We start from the raw sequence: 20,236 nt of genomic DNA, 5'->3' as shown, positions 1-20,236 counted from the left end.
ACAGTTAATGTATTGAAAGATTTAATTACTAATTACAAGCTGAACATTTTATTTTTGTTGGAAACAAAAACTCTTAATTCTCGTATGAAATTTTTTTGTAATTTTTTACATTTTAATGGTTGCTTCTTAGTTAATAGATAAAGATTGGGAGGAAACATTTCATTAATGTGGAAGAGTCATGTGTCTGTTTCTGTGGTTGGCTTTTTTTTTTAAATTTTATTGATTCGATTATTTCGGAAGGTAATGTTCAATAGAATTTTACTAGTTATTATGAATTTTCAAAATCGCAATAATGATATCAGTTTTGGAACCTTATTCGAATTTTATCTCGTAGAAACTCTTTTCTGTAATTTTATTCGGGAGACTTTAATGATTATGCTCGAGAGATGAAAAAGAATGAATATTTTTATCAAATTATCTTATATTGGAGTTTGATTTTTAATGATTGTAAATTTTTGTTAGACTCTAAAGCTGATATTTCTGTTAGACGGATTCATCGTAATACTACTCTAACTGCTCATATTTTGATTTGAGAATCTATTAGATATAATTATCTCTTTATTTAGAATAATATCTCTTTTTATTTAATGAAATTTTATTAATATAATTAATAATTTTACTTGTAAAAAAATTTATTAACTTTTTTAATGAAATTAGATATATTTTGAGAAAGATAATAGTGGGTAAGGTCAAAAAAGGTCGTAAAAGTTTGAGGATTGAAAGATGAAAAGAGTCGATTCTCGAATTTTCTTTTGAGGTCCGTCGCTTTTCTTATGGGTCCCATAGAATTGGACACCGGCGGCTTCGGTAATTACATATTTTCAATTATTTTATTATTTATTAATATATTACATCCGGATTAGATGCAGCTGTGCTCCGGTTTAGAGGGGCATTTAAATCCATTTTTTAATTAAAAAATTAAATTGAAATTGAAGTTGACATTGAAAATAAAGTTGAATTTTTTTTTTTTTATCAATTTGTATTACACAAGGTCTAGAAGGTAGAAACATGCAAGAGGACGCAATACTTATTAAAGATTCAGGAAATAAAATCAAACTAAATTAAGAATTAAAACTACTCAAACAAATACTACAGTTTGAAAAATAAAACAAAACTAAAATACAAATCAACCACACCAAACAGTCAATTGATTGCCTCAATAAGAATTCACCACACCAACAATCCACCACCGAATCAGAGGAATGGATATCACTCATAACACAAAGAAGGCTAATACAATATTACCAAAATCATCCAATAAATATAAATGGACGATCAATAAAACAACAAATGAAAAATTAAAAAAAAAAGAGATTCTCAATGAACGGAGCGAAATAGTATTGAATCACTACCGTGGAGACGATCCGATAGAGCTTCCGCAGAAACAGTAGCTACCAAACATATTAATGCGATTTTAAATTGTCGCTGTCATTCGTGCAAGAAATCTATTAGAGAAGAAGTTCAGAAAAACTCTTTGGGAATAGATTTAGAAAGAAATCCCTTCAAACGAATCATCGAAAACCTATAAAATATAAATAAAAAATAAAAAAATAAAAATATTATCTATGATAAGAAGAAAATTATTAAAGGCGAAATTAAAATAAATAAATAAATAAATAAAATAAGACTAAGTCCTTCCATTTAAGGGTGAGCTCCATTTAGGGGTGAGCAGTATTCGGTTTAAATCAAAAAAATCGAACGAATCGAATCGATTTAAAAATTTGGTTTGATTTTTTATATATTTTGGTTTGGTTTGGTTTTTAATTTTAGAAATTTCGATTATTTCGGCTCAGTTCGATTTTAATCAGAAAAAACTGAAAAAATCGAACCAAACCGATTAGTAATAATAATATATATTTTTTAATAATATAGAGAAATTAAATCATATTAAAATTAAAATATTTTAATTAAATTTTAAAATATTAAAAATAAAGTGTAAAAAATAAAAAAAAATTATTAAAAATTAAAATCGATCAAACCGAACTAAATCATACCGATTCGGTTCGATTTAGTTTTTGATCAAAATTAATTCGGTTTGATTTTTATAAATACTAAAATTTTAATTTTTAATTTATTTGATTCGATTTAATTTTAAATCGAACCGACCGAATACTCATCCTGCTGCCACTACTTGAAGGTAAGGGAAGGCTACCGACTATAAAAATGACCATCAAATGAAAAAGCAATAGCACCGACGATAAGATAAACCGAACTCACTAAAATATATACGATCTTTGCCTTAATGACTTTCGCCTTATGAATTTCACTCTTTCTTTCTCTACCTTTTTCTTTCTCCGTCTTATAAGAATAGCTTCATTTTATAAATATAAAATTAAAATTTCAAATAATCGTTTTACTTGAGTGGAATATAATTTAACATTTTCTCCTATTTTAAATTTTAAAATCATACTATAAATTTCAGTAATAATAAAATTTATAATTAGTTATCACCATATTTCAAATAGTAATCAATAACTTTTAGACAGTAATTTATTTAATTATATATATTTATAATTAAAAATTGTAAATAATAATTATAATTTTTATATGATTAAAATTAAAATTTAAAACATAAAAATATTTATATAAAAGTTAGTACTCTACGCTCAAATTTGACTAAGGTTAAATAATAAAAACTTCTAATGGTCTACGATAAATGCATGCATCGTCATGAACACAAAATCATTAAAATGCCTGGTCCAATGCTTATCTGAATTGAATGAAAATGATTTTTTTTTTTTAATGAAATATGATTAGTTTAGATTTGTAGAGATAATGTTCATCAAAATCTCGAAGCGACATTTCCACAAAATTGGCATCAGTCAATGATGTAATTTCCTTTTTTTTTTTTTTTTAATGGATAATATAATATGATATATGGATGAAGACGTTTGAACTTCACATCCTGGAAGTATCCTAATTAACATCGGAAATTGAAAATAATATGTTTGATTAAAGTTGTCCAATCCTATTTGGCTCTGTCATGCTACAGGTTTCTTAAATTTTTATACTGAGAGATCGAGGTACTTGCGTCGACTTTCTGGAAATTTTCCTCTTCTTCTTCACTTGATTCTTTAGTCCTTTTTCTGATTTTGTATCTTTACCCAATAATTGCTCCTCCGCTTCAATGAACGGAGGCGAGTGTGAGTGGGGAGCATTTGCAGTTACCACAAACCACAAATCATAATCCTGTTGGTGGGTTTAGTTTCAATCTTGAATCCATGAACCCTCTTTCAATTTCTGCCGATCTGCAGCCTTCTGGTGCCCATATTCTATCTACGGAATTAAACACAAATAATGATTCTCCCTACAATAGTGAAACCGGCGATTTCTCCCATGCTGTCCTCAAGTTTATAAACGACGTTTTAATGGAAGAAGAATCGGAGGATAAACCCTGTATGTTGCAGGATTGTTTAGCTCTTCATGCTGCCGAGAAGTCCTTGTATGAAGTCATTGGCGAGAAGTATCCACCTTCTTCTGATCAATTCCCTTCTCCTATTCACCGAAACGCAGAAAGCCCAGATGAGAATTTCACTCCAACTAGCAGCGGTGACAGCAGCAACATTGCTATTGAGTTCAATTGGATTTCTGATGAATCCTCTGCTTTACAACCTTCTCCTATGTACTCTGACGAGATCATATTTTCTCCACTAGATTTATGCGGAGATATGAGCTCTTCTGGGAAGGTCAATGGGGTGATGGGGAATTTTAACAAGTCCTCTCCAAATAATTGTTCTTTGATTTTGGCACCGACGAATCTAGAGAAAGACTTGGCAGAGAAAAATACGGAGAATGATGGAAGAAGGTCCTATGCGTCAAATCCGTCAAGGGGGAGGAAAAATCATCCGCCGGGTGATAATGGCTGCATTGAAGAAGGAAGAAGCAAGAAGCATTCTACGTTCGTTGCCGGAGAGTCTGAACAACTAGAGATATTCGATAATTCATTTCTGCATAAGATTGGGAACAACGAGGCCATACCATGCCCTCTATACGATGCATCACGTAACGAAGAAAGCAAGAAACTGCAGCAGAATGAGCAGTCGCAAGCATCTAACTCACGCATGAGGAGGCAGGCTCATGATAGAGAGACGATGGACTTATCCACTCGCCTAATTTACTGTGCACAAGCTGTGGGAACCGGCGATCAAAGGACTGCATATGAGCAACTAAAGCAGATAAGGCTACATGCTTCTCCATTCGGAAATGGAAACCAAAGAATGGCTCATTATTTTGCTAATGCCCTTGAAGCTCGTCTAGCAGGCACTGAAAAATTGTTTCAGACCCTCATTTCAGGGCCCTCGACTTCTGCTGCCGATATCCTGAAAGCATACCAACTTTATGTTTCAATATGCCCATTCAGGATGATGACAAATTTCTTCACTAACAGAACAATAGGCAAAGTAGCAGACAAGGCAAACAGGCTGCATATTATTGATTTTGGCATTTCTTATGGTTTTCAATGGCCTTGTCTCATCTATCGTTTTTCAACAAGGCCTGGTGGACCTCCCAAGATTCGCATTACAGGAATTGATTATCCGCAGCCAGGTTTCCGACCTGCAGAAAGGGTTGAAGGGACGGGGCGTCGCTTGAAAAGATTGGCTGATAGATTGAATGTCCCATTTGAGTACAATGCCATAGCACAGAAATGGGAAACCATTCGATATGAGGATCTTAACATTGACAGAGATGAAGTGGTCGCTGTTTGCTGCATGTACCGATTGAAGAACTTACCAGACGACACAATAATGCTAGACAGCCCAAGGGATGCTGTTCTGAAAACGATAAAGAGAATAAATCCTGATATATTCGTCCATGGAGTTGTTAATGGATCTTACAATGCTCCCTTCTTCACCTCAAGATTTCGTGAAGCACTCTTCCATTACTCAGCATTGTTCGACATGTTGGAGGCAAATGTAACTCGGGAAGATCAAGAAAGGCTGGTCTTCGAAAGAGAATTGATTGGAAAAGATGTTATGAATGTAATAGCTTGTGAAGGTGTAGAGAGGTTTGAAAGGCCAGAGACATATAAGCAATGGCAGATGAGGAATTCCAGGATTGGGTTTAAGCAGCTGCCATTACACCAAGATCTCATGAAAAGAGTGAGGAACATCAAATCTGATTATCACAAGAATTTTGTGATTGATGAAGATGGGCATTGGATGCTGATGGGATGGAAAGGGAGAATAATTCATGCTATTTCAGCTTGGAAAGCTGTCCAGGACTAACATGTACATTTTTTTTTCCCCTTCAGCAAAACTGAACTTGAGATTTAACTGCCTAAGAAATGAGTTGGGTATATTTTTTTAGTTAAACATTGTTCACTTTGTGTTCTGAATTTGGTGGATCCGAATTGAAACCCAAATTTCCTTGTATAATATGTAAAAGTTTAATGGGCCTTGAACTTAGTCCATGAAATCAATTTAAAATTCGATTAAGTAGGTCCAATCATCAATGTTCAAACGAGAACATACATACCTTTTCTCCTATATTCCCAATCTCACAAGTCATAAGCGAGGGTGAAAATAAAAGTCTACAAATTTCACTTAGTCAATTTCATAAATAATTTTATTAAATTGATTTAATAAAATATTGTAAAAAAATAAATTCTCTACGTTAACAGAATAAAAAAAATTATTATGTTGGAAAGTAAGACGTGGATAAATTTATTGCAAGTAAAAATTGATCTCTTATCCTTAATTTTAGAAGTCAAGTAATGATTAAATTATGAGTATGTCTGTGACCCGCCCATCACGCACGCTTGCATGTGGACAGCGTTGCAGTTAACAGAGCTCAAGCGTGTGCTGTGACAACCCACAGCCGTGAATAATGTTAGCTGCGGTGGTGATTCCACATACTCAATTCCATATAAGCTAATAATAATAATTTATATAAATAAAATAGGCTCTATAAATAAATATTTTTTTAAAAAAAATATTTAAAAGTAATTATATTTATAATTGTTCTATCTTGCTTTTTCTTTTTTTAATTTTTATTTAATTTAAGATCAGATCAAACTAATAAATATTAAATCCAATGAATTCAATTGTAAGTTCAAATCAAACTCTAACAACTTTACTTGGGCAAGAAGCTAACTTGGATTAAGACTAATCACACAGTTGGTTGGGTGAAAAGGAAATTATTTTAAAATAATCATAGAGATAAATTTTCTCAATATAAGTAATTTTTCTTCAATAAAACATGAAAATATTTATCCAAAGAAACCATAAATATAGCATCATGCATGAAATAATTAATTAGAAAATAGAATCTACTACATATTTATGGAATTGCAGCCATGTTCATACTTTTCTTCACTGAAAACAAGGAAAGTTACTATTCTTAAATTCAAGTTCATGAATTGAGACGCCATTGCATAACTTGTACGTCCCAAAGAGATTCAGAATTCATTGTGTTCACACTTCTATATCTGGTCAATGACTTGGTGATCAAGGACATTATGATAATAATAAAAGAAAAAGAAAACAGGACAAGACAAAGACAGCCTAGTGAGTCTAAGGTCAACATTACATGTGAACAGACGTTGATGCACTCCAGCGCTCACGGGGACTCCTAAAGGTTACTGAGCCTTAATCTGTGTCTGAAAAGCTAACCACTGTGGCGTAGGCTGGCGGCTGATTTGGTCTATCTTTAATGGACCTTCCCAGAAACTTCTTTCTTCTAGGTTATGCCTTCACAGATTCTCTTTTAAATAACTTTGTGTTTACTCTCTCACTGATTTCAATGCTTCATAGCATCTCGCCAGAGCTTTGTGGTTTCTTGGTATTTCATGTTCACACCTTGCTTCTTTTCATCTTTACCTTGCTTTAAATTCCGATTTGATCTGTTGGTTTGTTTTCTGTTTTCATAATAATTATTTATTCCTTTCTTTTTGTTTGAGCCCCATTTTCCTTTCTATATTCTGGAATTCTCTTGTTCGATTGGCCTTCTGGGTATTCTTTTATTTTATTTGATGAGATTATCCTTGTAATCTCTGCTGTTTATTTATATTCCTCTGTGATCTTTTTTTACAAGATTCTGGATTTCCCACTTGTTCAATTAGATTAATTGGTTCTTTATCATTTCTTGCACATTTATTCAGCAGAGATCTACTGAACTGTTTAAATATATTTGGGAAACGTGAGCCTTAGTTTTCTTATCTTGTCTTGATTGCTCTTCCCCAAATTGATTGGGGACCCAAAGCACTGTTGTTGTTCATCATGAATACCCTTCTCCAAGAACTTCCTGATTCCATGAATAGATTCAAATTGCAAAATACATTTGAATATTTCCCAATTTCTTTATCTTCAAATAAAGATCTTCTCAGTGGGTATGAGCTCAATAATAACTCCATTAATCCTTATTCCTCCTTTGCTTCATTTGGTCCACACATACAACCTACTAATGACTTCACATCATCATCTTCTTCTTCCTTGAGCTCAGAAGGACATGATCCAAATAATAATGTTGTTCTCAAGTACATAAGTGATATGCTTATGGAAGAGGACTTGGAAGGCAAAACTTGTATGTTGCAGGACTCTTTGGCCCTCCAAGCTGCTGAGAAATCCTTGTATGATGTGCTTGGTCAGGAATACCCTCATTCTTTGGATCACTGTTCTCAAAAGGTTGAAAGTACTGATGATACTTCACCTTGGAGTAGCAGTGTTGATAGCAGCAAGACCTATCCAGCTGCTGATAACACTTCAGTTGAAAAATCAAATTGGGTGTTTAATCAAGTTGATTTAGATTTCTCTGGAACTCAAAGTTCTCTTATCGACTCCCCTGAAAGTGCCCTTATCGGACCAGATTTCCACAGTGAGATACAATCATTGACAGTGTTCAGGCAAGGCATAGTAGATGGTGATTCTTTGGTATTGGCAACAAAGAGCAACTCAGACAAAGAGAGAGATTATTCACCAAATGGTTCACGGGGAAGGAAAAATCATCAACGTGAGGATGGTGACTATTTGGAAGAAGAGAGGAGCAACAAGCAGTCTGCTATTTCTCTTGCAGAGTCTGAGCAGTCAGAGATGTTTGATGAGGTATTGCTTTGTTCAAGTGAAAGCAATGAGTCTGAAACATGTGCTCCTTTTGAAAAGTCACAGAATGGAGCTAGCAGGAACTATGGGCAGCCTAAAGGATCTAACAGTAGAAGTATGCGAGGAAGGAGACAGGGAAACAAAGGAGAAGTGGTGGATTTGCCAACTCTGCTAACTCAGTGTGCACAAGCTGTGGCAATCAATGACCAAAGGACTGCAACAGAGCTACTTAGGCAGATTGGGCAACATTCTTCAGCTTATGGGGATGGAAACCAAAGATTGGCGCATTACTTTTCCAAGGCCCTCGAGACACGTTTGGCTGGAACTAGGATGCCTAAATATATACCGCTTGTAAGCAACAAAGCTCCGGTTTCCGATATCTTAAAAGCTTACCAGGTATATGTTAAGGCATGCCCATTCAAGAAAATGTCAAATTTCTTTGCTAATCAGACCATTTTCAAACTGGCAGAGAAATCAACTAGACTCCATGTCATTGATTTTGGCATTCTTTATGGTTTTCAATGGCCTTGCCTTATCCAGCGTCTCTCACAAAGGCCAGGTGGACCTCCAAAGTTGCGAATTACAGGAATTGAGCTCCCTCAACCTGGTTTTCGCCCAGCAGAAAGGGTTGAGGAAACTGGTCATCGCTTACAAAGATATTGTGAAAGATTCAATGTCCCATTTGAGTATAATGTGATAGCTCAGAAATGGGAAACCATCAAGTATGAGGATCTCAACATCGACAGAGACGAGATGACTGTTGTTAATTGCTTATTTCGGTTCAGGAATCTCCCTGATGACACAGTTGTAGCAAACAGTGCGAGAGATACTGTCCTAAAATTGATCAGGAGAATCAAACCAGACATTTTTATCCACGGAGTTGTTAATGGTACCTATACTGCTCCATTCTTTGTCACTCGGTTCAAGGAGGCACTCTTCCACTTCTCTTCCCTGTTTGATATGTTTGAGGTTACCATTCCTCGCGAAGATGAACAGAGAATGCTGTATGAGAAAGAAATATTTGGAAGAGATATCATGAATGTCATAGCATGTGAGGGTACAGAGAGGGTTGAAAGACCAGAGACATACAAGCAGTGGCAGGTACGTAATATGAGAGCTGGGTTCAGGCAGCTTTCATTAGATCAGGAGATATTGAAGAAAGTGAGATGTACAGTGAGATCAGAGTATCACAAGGATTTTGTTGTTGATGAAGATGGCCGATGGATGCTACAGGGATGGAAGGGGAGAGTCATCAATGCTCTTTCAGTTTGGAAACCTGTCCGACAGTAACATGAAGATATGCTTGCAACTTCTACTTAGGATTAGAGGTTTATGAGGTGTTACTACAAATTTTGTTTACATCTTTTATGTAAACGTGGCTAGAAAATTTAATATTGATGTTTCCTTTTTCCTGCCCGATTGATGAAATGTTAACTACAATATATATACGTGTATATACCAATTCCTAGGAAACAGGTATTTAAGGATGCTGAAAGGGAGATGGATATTGTATAAACCAACACATGTTATCATCCGAGTTTTCTGAGTAGTTCCACAGATCTTTTTTAAGCTATTGTCATAGCAGACATGGGCACTCCCATTGAGGGTACGTAGGGAACAAAATTCTGCCAATATGCTTTGTCTTGAAAATGCCGACTTGATCTTCCGTTTGATTGGAACAGCCAAATAAAGGTCTTGTATGTGGCAAAAACAAAAGCGGAAGTCCCCACAAGTGCAGCTAAAACAGGCAGCTTTCTCAAGGTCCCCAACTAAAATATTACCAAATAATGCAACCAGGAATACAAATTAACTTATTTGTCATGAACTTCTGAGACATTTTTTAGCAATTTTAGGCAATAACTGATAATGAAGCAGTACTGGGCATGGCAGCCACTCTCATGGCTTGTCCAGTATAGTGAAGATGGTGATCAAGAAAAATACAATTAGGAGGAATCTGTAAACAAATATGATTCTGGAAAGGTAGACCTTGCAAAAGAACATGGTATAATTTATATTTAATTGGCAAACCAAAAAGAGAATGAGTGGAAAAGAAAAAAAAAAGTTTGAACTTTAAATTAAAAGTCGATGACTAAGGAATAGATTTATTTAAGAGATCATGATGGGAACCTAGTTCTCAGAAACCCCCCATATGCTTCCACATTTCCTTGTCAGTGACATGTGGATCCAGATTCTTCAAGTTGGCTTGTCAACCAAATATTCAATAAAAAAAAGTGACCTTACATTGTTAATCGTGACATTTATAGTCTCCCATTGGCTACAACTTACCTAAGGTACCACTAATGTATGAAAAGTAGATCATTGCAAGCTGAGCAGCTGGTTGGTTCATCAGTTCATTGGCTTCCTAAAAAGGCTCCTGGACTGTTCCTGCTACATTTTTCTCATCAATTTTCTCAAAGTACAATCTAAGCCTCCTACTGGAGAGAAGGACATACTGCTGCTTTCTATAAAATTAGGTGAGCTTTCATCTTTCTTCCTCAATCTCCTTAAATCCTCAGTGTTGATTTTTGGCCCAAGATCCACAGCAACAAGAAAAGAGGAATCAGATTTTACAGTTTTTTTGAGAATAAAATTAATATCTGTTTCCATCAGGCATCAGTTGTGGATGATGTCTGCTCCGAGCAACTCCAGGCTCCATGACCAGATACAGATTTGACCACGCCACCATGTCAGTCCTTCCAAATCACCATCTTGTTAATGATTTTCAACTGTATCATGAATCTGTACATCCACAACAACCACTGTTTCCAACAAATGCACACGCTTCAAGTAGTGATGCAGCATCACATTCAGGCTCAAGCCCTGAAGCAGATTCCCTCGATAATAGTGAGTTCTCCAATGCTATTCTCAAGTACATAAGCGATATGCTTATGGAAGAAGAACTAGAGGGCAAGAACTGCATGCTGCAGGACGGTTTAGCCCTCCAAGCTGCTGAGAAATCTTTCTATGATGTTCTTGGCCAGAAATATCCTCCTTCGTCAGATCAGTCGTCTGGCTTTGATCAAAACATTCACAGCCTAGACAGTGGTTTCACTTGGAGTGCCAATAGTGATAGCAGCAATACTTTCACAACCTCCATCCACTTAGCTGAATCAAGTTGGATTTTTTACCAAGCTGAATTTGAATTGTCTCATGTAAATACCCTCCAGGTGCCAGATTTATGTAGGGAGTCAATTTCAAATGCTAGTTCTTTGATTCTACCAGAGTCTCCAAATGCAAGGGATTCTCACTCAGTAAAAGATTGGAGGGAGAGAAAACATCATCAGCTTGAGGAAAACGCCTATTTAGAAGGGAGAAGCAACAAGCATTCTGCATTTTCAAATGAAAAGCCGGAGGTAACAGAGATATTTGATGAGGTGTTGCTTGGTCAGGCAGGAAAGAATGATCGTGGATCACTTGCTCTTCAAAATGATGGAAAGTTGAAGAATGATGGACAGAAGAAAGGTAAAAAAGCTCGGTCAAAGAAACGTGGTGGTAAAAAGGAAGTGGTAGATTTGTGGAGTCTCCTGCCTCAATGTGCACAAGCTGTGGCTAACAATGACCAAAGGGCTGCAAAGGAACTGCTAAGGCAGGTAAGGCAATATTCTTCCCCTTTTGGTGATGGAAACCAAAGATTGGCACATTTCTTCGTAAATGGCTTGGAGGCACGGTTGGCCGGCACAGGGACGCCCGGATATACGCCTGTCGTCAGTAGTACAACATCAGCTGCTGATATGCTAAAAGCTTATCACGCATATATCACTGCCTGCCCTTTCCAGACAATGTCGTACCTTTATGCTAGTCATACTATCATGAAATTAGCAGAGAAAGTGAGCAGGCTTCACATTATTGATTTTGGCATTCTCTATGGCTTTCAATGGCCTTCCCTTATTGAGCGTCTCTCAACAAGGATTGGCGGACCTCCAAAGTTGTGTATTACAGGAATTGAGTTTCCTCAACCAGGCTTTAGGCCTTTACAAAGGGTTGAAGAAACAGGTCGTCGCTTAAGAAAATATTGTGAGAGATTCAATGTCCCATTTGAGTACAATCCCATAGCTCAGAAATGGGAAACTATCCAATATGAAGATTTGAAGATAGACAGAAATGAAATGATTGTTGTTAACTGTTTGTATCGGTTAAAGAACCTCCCTGATGACACAATGGTAACCAACAGCGTGAGAGACATTGTTCTGAAACTAATGAGAAGAATTAATCCAGATATCTTCATCCATGGAGTAGTTAATGGCACTTACAATGCACCCTTCTTTGTGACACGCTTTCGAGAAGCACTCTTCCACTTCTCAGCGTTGTTCGACATGATTGATGCTACAATACCCCGTGAAGAACCTGAGAGAATGATGTTTGAGAAAGAAATATTTGGAAGATATGCAATGAATGTCATAGCCTGTGAGGGAGGGGAGAGGGTTGAAAGGCCAGAGACATATAAACAGTGGCAAGTTCGAAATATTAGGGCCGGGTTCAGGCAGCTTCCATTAGACCAGGAGAACTTGAAGAAAGTCATAGCTACTGTGAAATCAAATTACAATAAGAACTTTGTTGTTGATGAGGATGGCCAGTGGATGCTGCAGGGATGGAAGGGGAGGATAGTTTATGCACTTTCAGTTTGGAAACCTGTTCACGATTAACATATATGTAAGGCTCTCATTTTAATTTGTTAGAATTAGTGGATTATGAGCTCCCATTACAAGTGCAAATTCTCCCGTCTTGTCTGTTATACTATGTTAGCTTCAGATTTGCCCGTGTTGCTGTTTTATTTTACCTTTCCAGGTGAAGGACTTGCAAAGAAGATTCTTAATTGTAGATCCACAAACATTTACCTAATGTGGATTTGGTGTTTTTTTTTTTTCGCTCTCCCTAAATCCTCAGTCTTTTGCTAGTACGCTATGATGACTCGCCCTGAAAGTTCACTTCTCTAATGAAGAAATCATTACCCAAGCAAGACCAACGAGCAGCGTGGAACACACCAAAACAGGCTCCCCTGCTAAGCAATATTCCTCCGCTTCTTCTCTAACAATGACTAATAAGTGGCCCATCTACCTTTTCTTTTTTCGCATGTTTCAAAGATTCCTTGAATATTCTCTTTCTAGAAGACATTGATTAATGTTTCTGGTCCATAGCCTATTGGTTGTCTGATAATTATGACTAGCTATGCATTTTCATGTAGTACTGGTTGAGCTGAATTCACTGGAGAGAGAGAGAGATGAGCATGCTAAATAAAGTTCCTTGATTTAACCATTCCAAACAATTCTCTCAGCAAAACAAATTATGCAGGTAGTAAAGAAGTTAGGATATACCGTGTTTTTATATATGTGGGTTAGTAGAGATTATAATATATTTATAATATATGTGTAAATAAAATAAAAATTAATTTAAAATATATATACGGATAAAATAAGAGTCAATTTAAAATATAAATTTAAATTGTGATAAATGTAATTGTTAACTTCTCCTAATATCACATTAAAGTAGTTTTATTAATAGATGAAGGTGTATTAAAAAAGCGGGGCCAGCATCTTTGTTAAATGCACTCATCATCCAACTGTTTATTTATGAATATGACTTGGGATGTGATTTTGAGGATGACTTGCGATTTGGCACAGTTTAATCATCCAACTGTTAATACTGAAGTAGGTCGGAGGGTTAAATATGAATGGCATCATCTTCTACAACCATAGCACATGGGGCTATCATGAGCGCAACCTAGTATGAAAACTATTTAATAATATAAAATAAATTATTTACATTTTAATTGATTACACAGTACCACTTCAGACTATTTTTCAAATTCCAAGAGAGAAACTCTCTTCTCTTTCTCCTTGCTCCCTTGTATCCGGATATCAGGATCACAGTTCTGGAAAAGCAATTCTCATCCACTTTGTAACATTGCAATCCGTTCATTCACTCATCCATTAATCTACATATCAACCAAGCAGCCCTATCTTCTTTAGGGACAACAGTAATTAGATTTAACTGAATTAAAGAATCGAAGAGAGAAACAAAATCCGACAACGCCAACCTAACAACTAATATAAGCTACTCACATCCTATTACCTATCCTGCTATAGCTCTTTTGTTGGAAATTATAACAATCGATGTCATAAATAAAAACCTTAGACTTGTTCAAACTACAACCAACAGTCACCATTAATCATAAACCAAGAAGAATTAACTGAAAAAGTTAACTGCACACAATACATTAAACAGAAAGAGAAGTAAAATTTCATAAAATTAACAGTGACCAAGCTTTCAGTAGAAACTAGCAAAAATGGAAGAAGAAAGATTGAAGTTTAAAGTTCGATAAAATATTACCTTCAAGTTCTCGAGAGTACTGGACCTCGCTCTTTGCCATGTTTAGAGTTCTCGAGTAAGACCGCTTTCCTCTCCAAGTAGCGCAGTAGATTTTGATTAATTGGGAGATGGAGAGGAAGGGTAATTGGGTCGGATTAAAAAATGAATAGCTCCGCCCAATAGCTCATATAGCCAGGCCCGAGCTTCGCTAGGTTTAAAAGTTTGCTAGTGTGGTAATAATTTTTAATGGTATTTGTATTTCAGAAAATAAAAAAGGTAGTATTTGATTTCTCTTTTTACAAATTTTTCGTAAGAAATGACCTGAATTTGATTGCTAAATTTTTTTAAAAAATAATTATATTTATTTAAAGTTATGAATTAGTTGCTTTCCTCCCATTCTATGGTTTGAAGTAGGAATATCCAGGAGGAGGACCGTAACATAAAGGACATTTTAAGAAATTAAGAAACCACTTTTATTTCTCCCTTGCATAAATTAGGATTCATATCAACACTTGTACAGGCTTCATTACAGGAAAGCTAAGATCAGTTAAATAATACAAAACATGGACACGCACAAAAGGAACCACTCTGAGAGCTCAATCGCTCAACTGCTACAAAAATGTGGAGATAAAGAAAATAGTATGTCATTGTGTGATTGCATTAGATGGATCTGAGAAAATGCCCACCTACATATACGCTATGCCTCCACTCAAGTCTCAATTGCAGCCTTTCCCGAACACTTCACACCTTCAGAATCCTCCCACAGCTCTGCCAGTGCTTCCTTGATATTGTGGATGCTTTCTACTGCATAGTCCACACCTTCAGTTCGCTCGGAAGAGCCTACCTGTCCTCGCATCATCAAAAGTTGATTATGAAGTCTAAAGTTCTTCTGAGTTACAATCTTGTTCAATGTTAATAAATTAACTTACCCACACAGTGTTAAGACCCACACGTTTCCCAGTCTGTATATTACGGATGCTATCGTCAAAGAACAACTACAAAGCGAGAAATGACGATGTGAGTGAAAGATAAAAGAGACTACGGACACAGGGACGTCCCATCAGTATAAATATCTTACAGTTCTCTGAGGATTGATACTGGCAATCTTAAACACCTGGTCAAACGACTCTTCAAATGGTTTGCATAGAACTGGTGACTTGGGAAGTGCGATACCAGCATTAGGAGCAGAACAGTATTCATTGATATCAAAAACTGCATTGTCATCCTCTTCAACACTGTCATATCCTTTGCTAGTGGTATTCAAGGTCTCAAAGCATAAAACCTCTTCAAAGCAGTCCTCTAACCCAAGTTTACTGAGGACCTTAGCAGCATGAGCTTTATCTGCATTGGTGAAGATCTGGACAAGAACTAGATCAAATCATTACCACCATAAGAAAACTTGATGGCAAGCCATCAAGATTCAAGCAGTAAATAGCTATCCATATGTTGAAACAATAGATGAAATGAAACTTACAACTTTGCGGAGAGGCACACTATGTAAGAGATGACTAAGAACATGGTCAGGCTCTAGGATTTCATAGGGCAACCTTCCATGAACAAAACTACACAATGGGACAAAGAGTTAGACCACATTTATTTCATAAAAAGAAACAAATAGACATAAAGAAAGAACCCTTACCTGTGGAAGTCATCATAGTCGAGCTTGTACCCAATAGCCTGGAGATAAGAAAATCCACAAAGAACAAAACTTTTTAATCAAAAGACTTTTATGAAAATGAACAGAAAGAAAACGCTCAAGTTTTTATGGAACCATACTCTGAGACCAGCCATGGTTGTCCCATAATGCTTGTACAAGGAAATACACAATTGTGGGACTTTACTTTCCTCAATGCCGAGCTTTTGAATCATATACTCTAAAGAAACAAGTTACAAAATGCATTCAACAAATTCAAAATCATATACACACAAATGAAATACGTAAAATAAGCAACTAAAAATCAGGAAAACAACAACCTTCAATATTCTTGGTGACCTGTTTAGACAAGCCAGAACTCAGAGGATAAAGCGTGTCATCTACATCTGAAAAATGATTATAACCGGTTATCGCATACTCTAAAAAGAAGAAGAATTGGCTATCAAACAGCAATACGACAAAATAAAAAAGCATAATAGAGCTTACCAAAAAGGAGACAGTCGTACTTCTCCAAAGCCAGGGGTTGGTTCCCTTCATTCTCCATTTTTATATGTAGACTAGAAACTGCGGAGAAACAAAGTTAAAATGTGAACCAAATGCTTAACAAAAAGGATTGCATCTTACCAGAAAATACTTTGTTCAAAAAAAAAAAAGGCTAGATGAAGCACACATAGGTCATGATGATTTCATATTTAGGCGACATTACAACAACAAAGATAAAAAGAACACAAAGAAAGAATAATGTGGCTCAAGTACTTCATCAAACGACACCAAAGACGAAAATGGGGGAGAAGAGGAGAAATGGAAAAAGAAAGAGAAAGGAATTGAAAAACCCATTTAAGGCTATTACCAATGTGATCGCAGAACCACAGAAAAATGCAGAGGTAGTGCAATTTGATTAAATGAAAGGACGCAAAATGGGAGAGAAGAAGAAGAAGAAGAAGAATATGGAAGTTGGCTTCTTGTGAAGTTAAATAGAGAGAAAACAGGGAGACGAGGGGTTGAGGACGCTTCACAGAGGGAAAATAATTTTTAAAATTAATTTTATTTAGTATTTACTTTGATTGGACGAGACATCCAGAAGAAACTGAAATGTAGGAGCGTTGACTTTCCTTTAGTCTCACGTTTCAGAGTTCCATCAAATTAAAGACTTTTGTGTGTCTTATTTACGTTATCAGATTGAAAGCAAACTGAAGAAACCATCTGTTGACACTTGTTAATTGTAGAATTGGCGTGTTTTGAGTTTGTGCAGGATATTTTGCCACGTCCTTAAATGGCCTCATTTCATTTTTTTTTTTTTTAAAAACTGCTTTTTTTCTTTTCTAGATTTTACTCCTTTCTTGCACATTATACACGTTACATTTTTGTATAAATTATAATTTTGAATGGTACACATGGGTTGTATTCCTGATTGTTTACCGAGGAGATGGTTTGAGTAGAATGAATTTCAAAATTAAATTAATGAATTATTGACTAATTATATATTTACTTCATTATAAAAAACTGAAACAGTTCAATTCTAATAAAAATAACTTTGTACTAACTATTATATAGTATTTAGATTTACATTACATAGCTGACTATTATACTTAAATAAGCAGTTAATTATTACCCTCTTTTTATTAAATTTGCAACATTATTAAATTTTTAAGTACCGTGGTTTATTAATATTTTGGACGGTTCTACCTCATCTTACACAATAGACTTTTTTTTACATGTTCACTTGCGATTTGTACTCATTTACTATTTGATTCAAAATTATTAATTCAAATTATTTAATAGTTTCACACTAATTATTATATATAATTTAAATTTATCTAACTATTAATTTATCATAATCCGTAGATATAGGACGAATTGAGCAAGCATCTTACTATTACAGAAGTAATTCATGTAACCATCAAAATTTCATGATACTGTAAATTGATGAATGCCTTGGTGAGTTCCCAAGAGCCAAGATTGTTGGGGAAATTCAACTAGTTAAATCCATCAAATTAAGCCCAATAAATATGAATAAAAATAATAATAATTTTTTTTAAAAGAAAAACCTTTATTGATGATCATAAGTGGGGATAAAAATTTCCCAACACAAATGTCAAATGGTGTTACAGAAACTGAAACGGAGAATGGTAAAGTTATGCAGTTACAGATGTTCCAAATGCGACATTTCCTGTATATTTCATAGTCTCGGACTTCTTGTCATTTTCTTCCCAGAGTTCTGGAAGTGCTTCCTTAATATTGTGGATGCTCTCCAGCACATAATCAGCCCCAGAAATTCGATTCGATTTGCCCACCTGTAACCCAGTTTCTTCCAGATTAGCACATTGGGAAGTTAAAAAAGAAAAATCTCAGATCAGATAAGCCAAGAGTGAGAAATCCTGTAAGGTGTAATAGAATTTACCAACACGGTCGTGAGTCCCAATTGCTTCCCTTTCTGTATGTTGCGGATGCTATCGTCAAAGAATATCTGAAAAAATTGAAACAGGATATAGATAAATTCCCCAAGTTAAAGCTCAATTACAGGGTCCATGTCAATGAAGTTTGACATCCACTTACTGTTGTTTGAGGATTGATGTTAGCCAATTTAAAGGCCTGCTCAAATGCATCTTCAAATGGCTTGCAGAGTATTGGAGTCTTGGGAAGTATTGAACCAATATCAGATTGGCATGGATTATCAAAGTTTTCACTTCCAAATTGAACATCATTTTTATCATCAAATCTACAACTGGTTTTGTCATTAGGATTGAGGGTCTCAAAGCATATAATCCTCTCAAAGCAGTCCTCCAATCCAAGCTTCCTCAGAGTCTTTGACACATGGGCATTATCAGCATTTGAGAAAATCTGCAAGCAAAAATTTCAAGTACTTAGGACCCTTTCTAAGTGTGAAGAGTCTCACGCACTGTAAAATCCTTGTTTTTTCATATGAAGGACGAAGGAACTTACAACTTTACGCAAAGGCATGCTAAGCAGAAGATTCCTTAGAACATGGTCAGGCTTCAGCTTCCCATAAGGTAATCTTCCATGAACAAAACTGCAAATTACAAAGCAAGGTGTGAGATGATTATCATGATTATAACTAATCATAGATATAGTAGAAACACAAAACAGGAGATCAAGTATATACCTGTGATATTCATCGTTGTCAAAATCATAGCCAATGGCCTGAATAATTGTAAAGGAAAAGAAAAAACAAATTAGTCTAATTTCAGAATGAAAGTTGTGGATTTTTCAAATAAAAAGTTAGAGAACATATGTAAAAGTACCTTGAGACCTGCCATGGAGGTTCCATAGTTCTTGTAGAGTTCTTGATTCAACTGAAAGACTTTATTTTGTTGAATGCCAAGCTTCTGAACCATATATTCTGGAGAAAGACAAGAAGAGACAATTGATTAAGAAAAGAGTAAAACAACTGATAAAAACATCAGATTTTCTTGGAATGCTGCACACTGAATACCTTGAATGTTCTTGGCGCATTCATTTGAGAAACCAGTACTTAAGGGATAAAGGGTATCATCCACATCTACAAAAAAATTATGATAAGATTAACACATTGGAACTTCTTATGAATCTTTTTTCCAAATTGAGAAAGTAAAGAATCAAATAAGGGAAGCTTACCAAAGAGAAGAGTATCATATTTTGATTGCTGGTATTGATCTTCATATGCCATGTTGATTTGCTGATTCTGAAATCTTTGATAAGGAACAAGAAAATGAAAGAGAGACTGATTATTTTGAATGAGGAAATGAAATAAGAGATGAGAAGAATCTGGAAGATATATAGAAGAGAGTAAAGGAAAGAGGAAAGAAACACAAGTTCCTGTTTCACACTTGGGTCCAACACTCTCCTACAACACAAAGATATGACCATATTCCATGAATTAACTAATTTAACCACCTCCTTTTGACTGGCATGCCGACATTGAAATACCTGTTCTTTGTAGCGCCATAGTATTCATATACCCGATCAATTAAAAATTATTGAATTTATCATGATTTTACTATATATAATAGTTATGAATTTATTGCATGTGTACACTTGGGTGCAATAAAAATTACCCATTTGAGAGTATGCTATTTGTCCAGAGTCCTTTTCTTTGTTTTTTACATATTATAATCATAACTAAACCGGTAAAAAACGATTTCTTAGAAAAAGTAAAATTACGATGGTTGAAATTTGAAAAAGACTTCTATAGCTTTAAAATTGAATATGGGAGAAACATTAAAGAAATTCTTAGAAATTT

At 35.3% G+C, this 20,236-nt stretch overlaps 4 protein-coding genes and 1 pseudogene across 4 annotated transcripts; 3 read left to right on the top strand and 2 right to left on the bottom strand.

Annotated features, from left to right (window-relative positions):
- The first annotated feature begins 2,906 nt into the window (after positions 1-2,906).
- LOC110608498 lies at positions 2,907-5,405 on the top strand (annotated as a pseudogene).
- A 1,095-nt stretch (positions 5,406-6,500) lies between these two features.
- On the top strand, positions 6,501-9,452 carry LOC110608996 (scarecrow-like protein 30). Its single transcript, XM_021748294.2, has one exon. It carries the CDS (start codon positions 7,218-7,220, stop codon positions 9,324-9,326), a length of 2,109 nt encoding a protein of 702 aa, XP_021603986.1. The 5' UTR covers positions 6,501-7,217; the 3' UTR covers positions 9,327-9,452.
- A 14-nt stretch (positions 9,453-9,466) lies between these two features.
- On the top strand, positions 9,467-12,874 carry LOC110608998 (scarecrow-like protein 9). Its single transcript, XM_021748295.2, has 2 exons — positions 9,467-10,510; positions 10,647-12,874. Exon 2 carries the CDS (start codon positions 10,691-10,693, stop codon positions 12,677-12,679), a length of 1,989 nt encoding a protein of 662 aa, XP_021603987.1. The 5' UTR covers positions 9,467-10,510; positions 10,647-10,690; the 3' UTR covers positions 12,680-12,874.
- A 1,971-nt stretch (positions 12,875-14,845) lies between these two features.
- On the bottom strand, positions 14,846-17,277 carry LOC110609940 (uncharacterized protein C24B11.05). Its single transcript, XM_021749783.2, has 9 exons — positions 16,847-17,277; positions 16,483-16,560; positions 16,317-16,382; positions 16,119-16,216; positions 15,982-16,019; positions 15,817-15,904; positions 15,421-15,699; positions 15,272-15,337; positions 14,846-15,186 (listed from the first exon to the last, which is right to left on the bottom strand). Exons 2-9 carry the CDS (start codon positions 16,538-16,540, stop codon positions 15,052-15,054), a joined length of 828 nt encoding a protein of 275 aa, XP_021605475.1. The 5' UTR covers positions 16,541-16,560; positions 16,847-17,277; the 3' UTR covers positions 14,846-15,051.
- Positions 17,278-18,006: 729 nt separating this feature from the next.
- On the bottom strand, positions 18,007-19,847 carry LOC110607506 (suppressor of disruption of TFIIS). Its single transcript, XM_021746634.2, has 8 exons — positions 19,612-19,847; positions 19,451-19,516; positions 19,260-19,357; positions 19,121-19,158; positions 18,940-19,027; positions 18,553-18,837; positions 18,398-18,463; positions 18,007-18,290 (listed from the first exon to the last, which is right to left on the bottom strand). Exons 1-8 carry the CDS (start codon positions 19,661-19,663, stop codon positions 18,132-18,134), a joined length of 852 nt encoding a protein of 283 aa, XP_021602326.1. The 5' UTR covers positions 19,664-19,847; the 3' UTR covers positions 18,007-18,131.
- Between the last annotated feature and the right edge of the window lie 389 nt (positions 19,848-20,236).

Source organism: Manihot esculenta, chromosome 2 (genome assembly GCF_001659605.2).
Source record: "Manihot esculenta cultivar AM560-2 chromosome 2, M.esculenta_v8, whole genome shotgun sequence".
Taxonomy (NCBI): domain Eukaryota; kingdom Viridiplantae; phylum Streptophyta; class Magnoliopsida; order Malpighiales; family Euphorbiaceae; genus Manihot; species Manihot esculenta.
The sequence above is the reverse complement of the archived record's forward strand: the minus strand, read 5'-3'. Positions and strand labels throughout refer to the sequence as shown.

Excerpts from the sequence above, each read along its gene's own strand:
- LOC110608996 (XM_021748294.2), top strand. The coding sequence starts at position 7,218 with ATGAATACCCTTCTCCAAGAACTTCCTGATTCCATGAATAGATTCAAA.
- LOC110608998 (XM_021748295.2), top strand. The coding sequence starts at position 10,691 with ATGACCAGATACAGATTTGACCACGCCACCATGTCAGTCCTTCCAAAT.
- LOC110609940 (XM_021749783.2), bottom strand. The coding sequence starts at position 16,540 with ATGGAGAATGAAGGGAACCAACCCCTGGCTTTGGAGAAGTACGACTGT. Across the intron at positions 16,217-16,316 it reads GGTCACCAAGAATATTGAAG|AGTATATGATTCAAAAGCTC; the intron begins GTTGTTGTTTTC and ends TTGTTTCTTTAG. Across the intron at positions 15,187-15,271 it reads TGGGTCTTAACACTGTGTGG|GTAGGCTCTTCCGAGCGAAC; the intron begins GTAAGTTAATTT and ends ATGCGAGGACAG.
- LOC110607506 (XM_021746634.2), bottom strand. The coding sequence starts at position 19,663 with ATGGCATATGAAGATCAATACCAGCAATCAAAATATGATACTCTTCTC. Across the intron at positions 19,517-19,611 it reads ATATGATACTCTTCTCTTTG|ATGTGGATGATACCCTTTAT; the intron begins GTAAGCTTCCCT and ends ATTTTTTTGTAG. Across the intron at positions 19,028-19,120 it reads GACAACGATGAATATCACAG|TTTTGTTCATGGAAGATTAC; the intron begins GTATATACTTGA and ends TGTAATTTGCAG.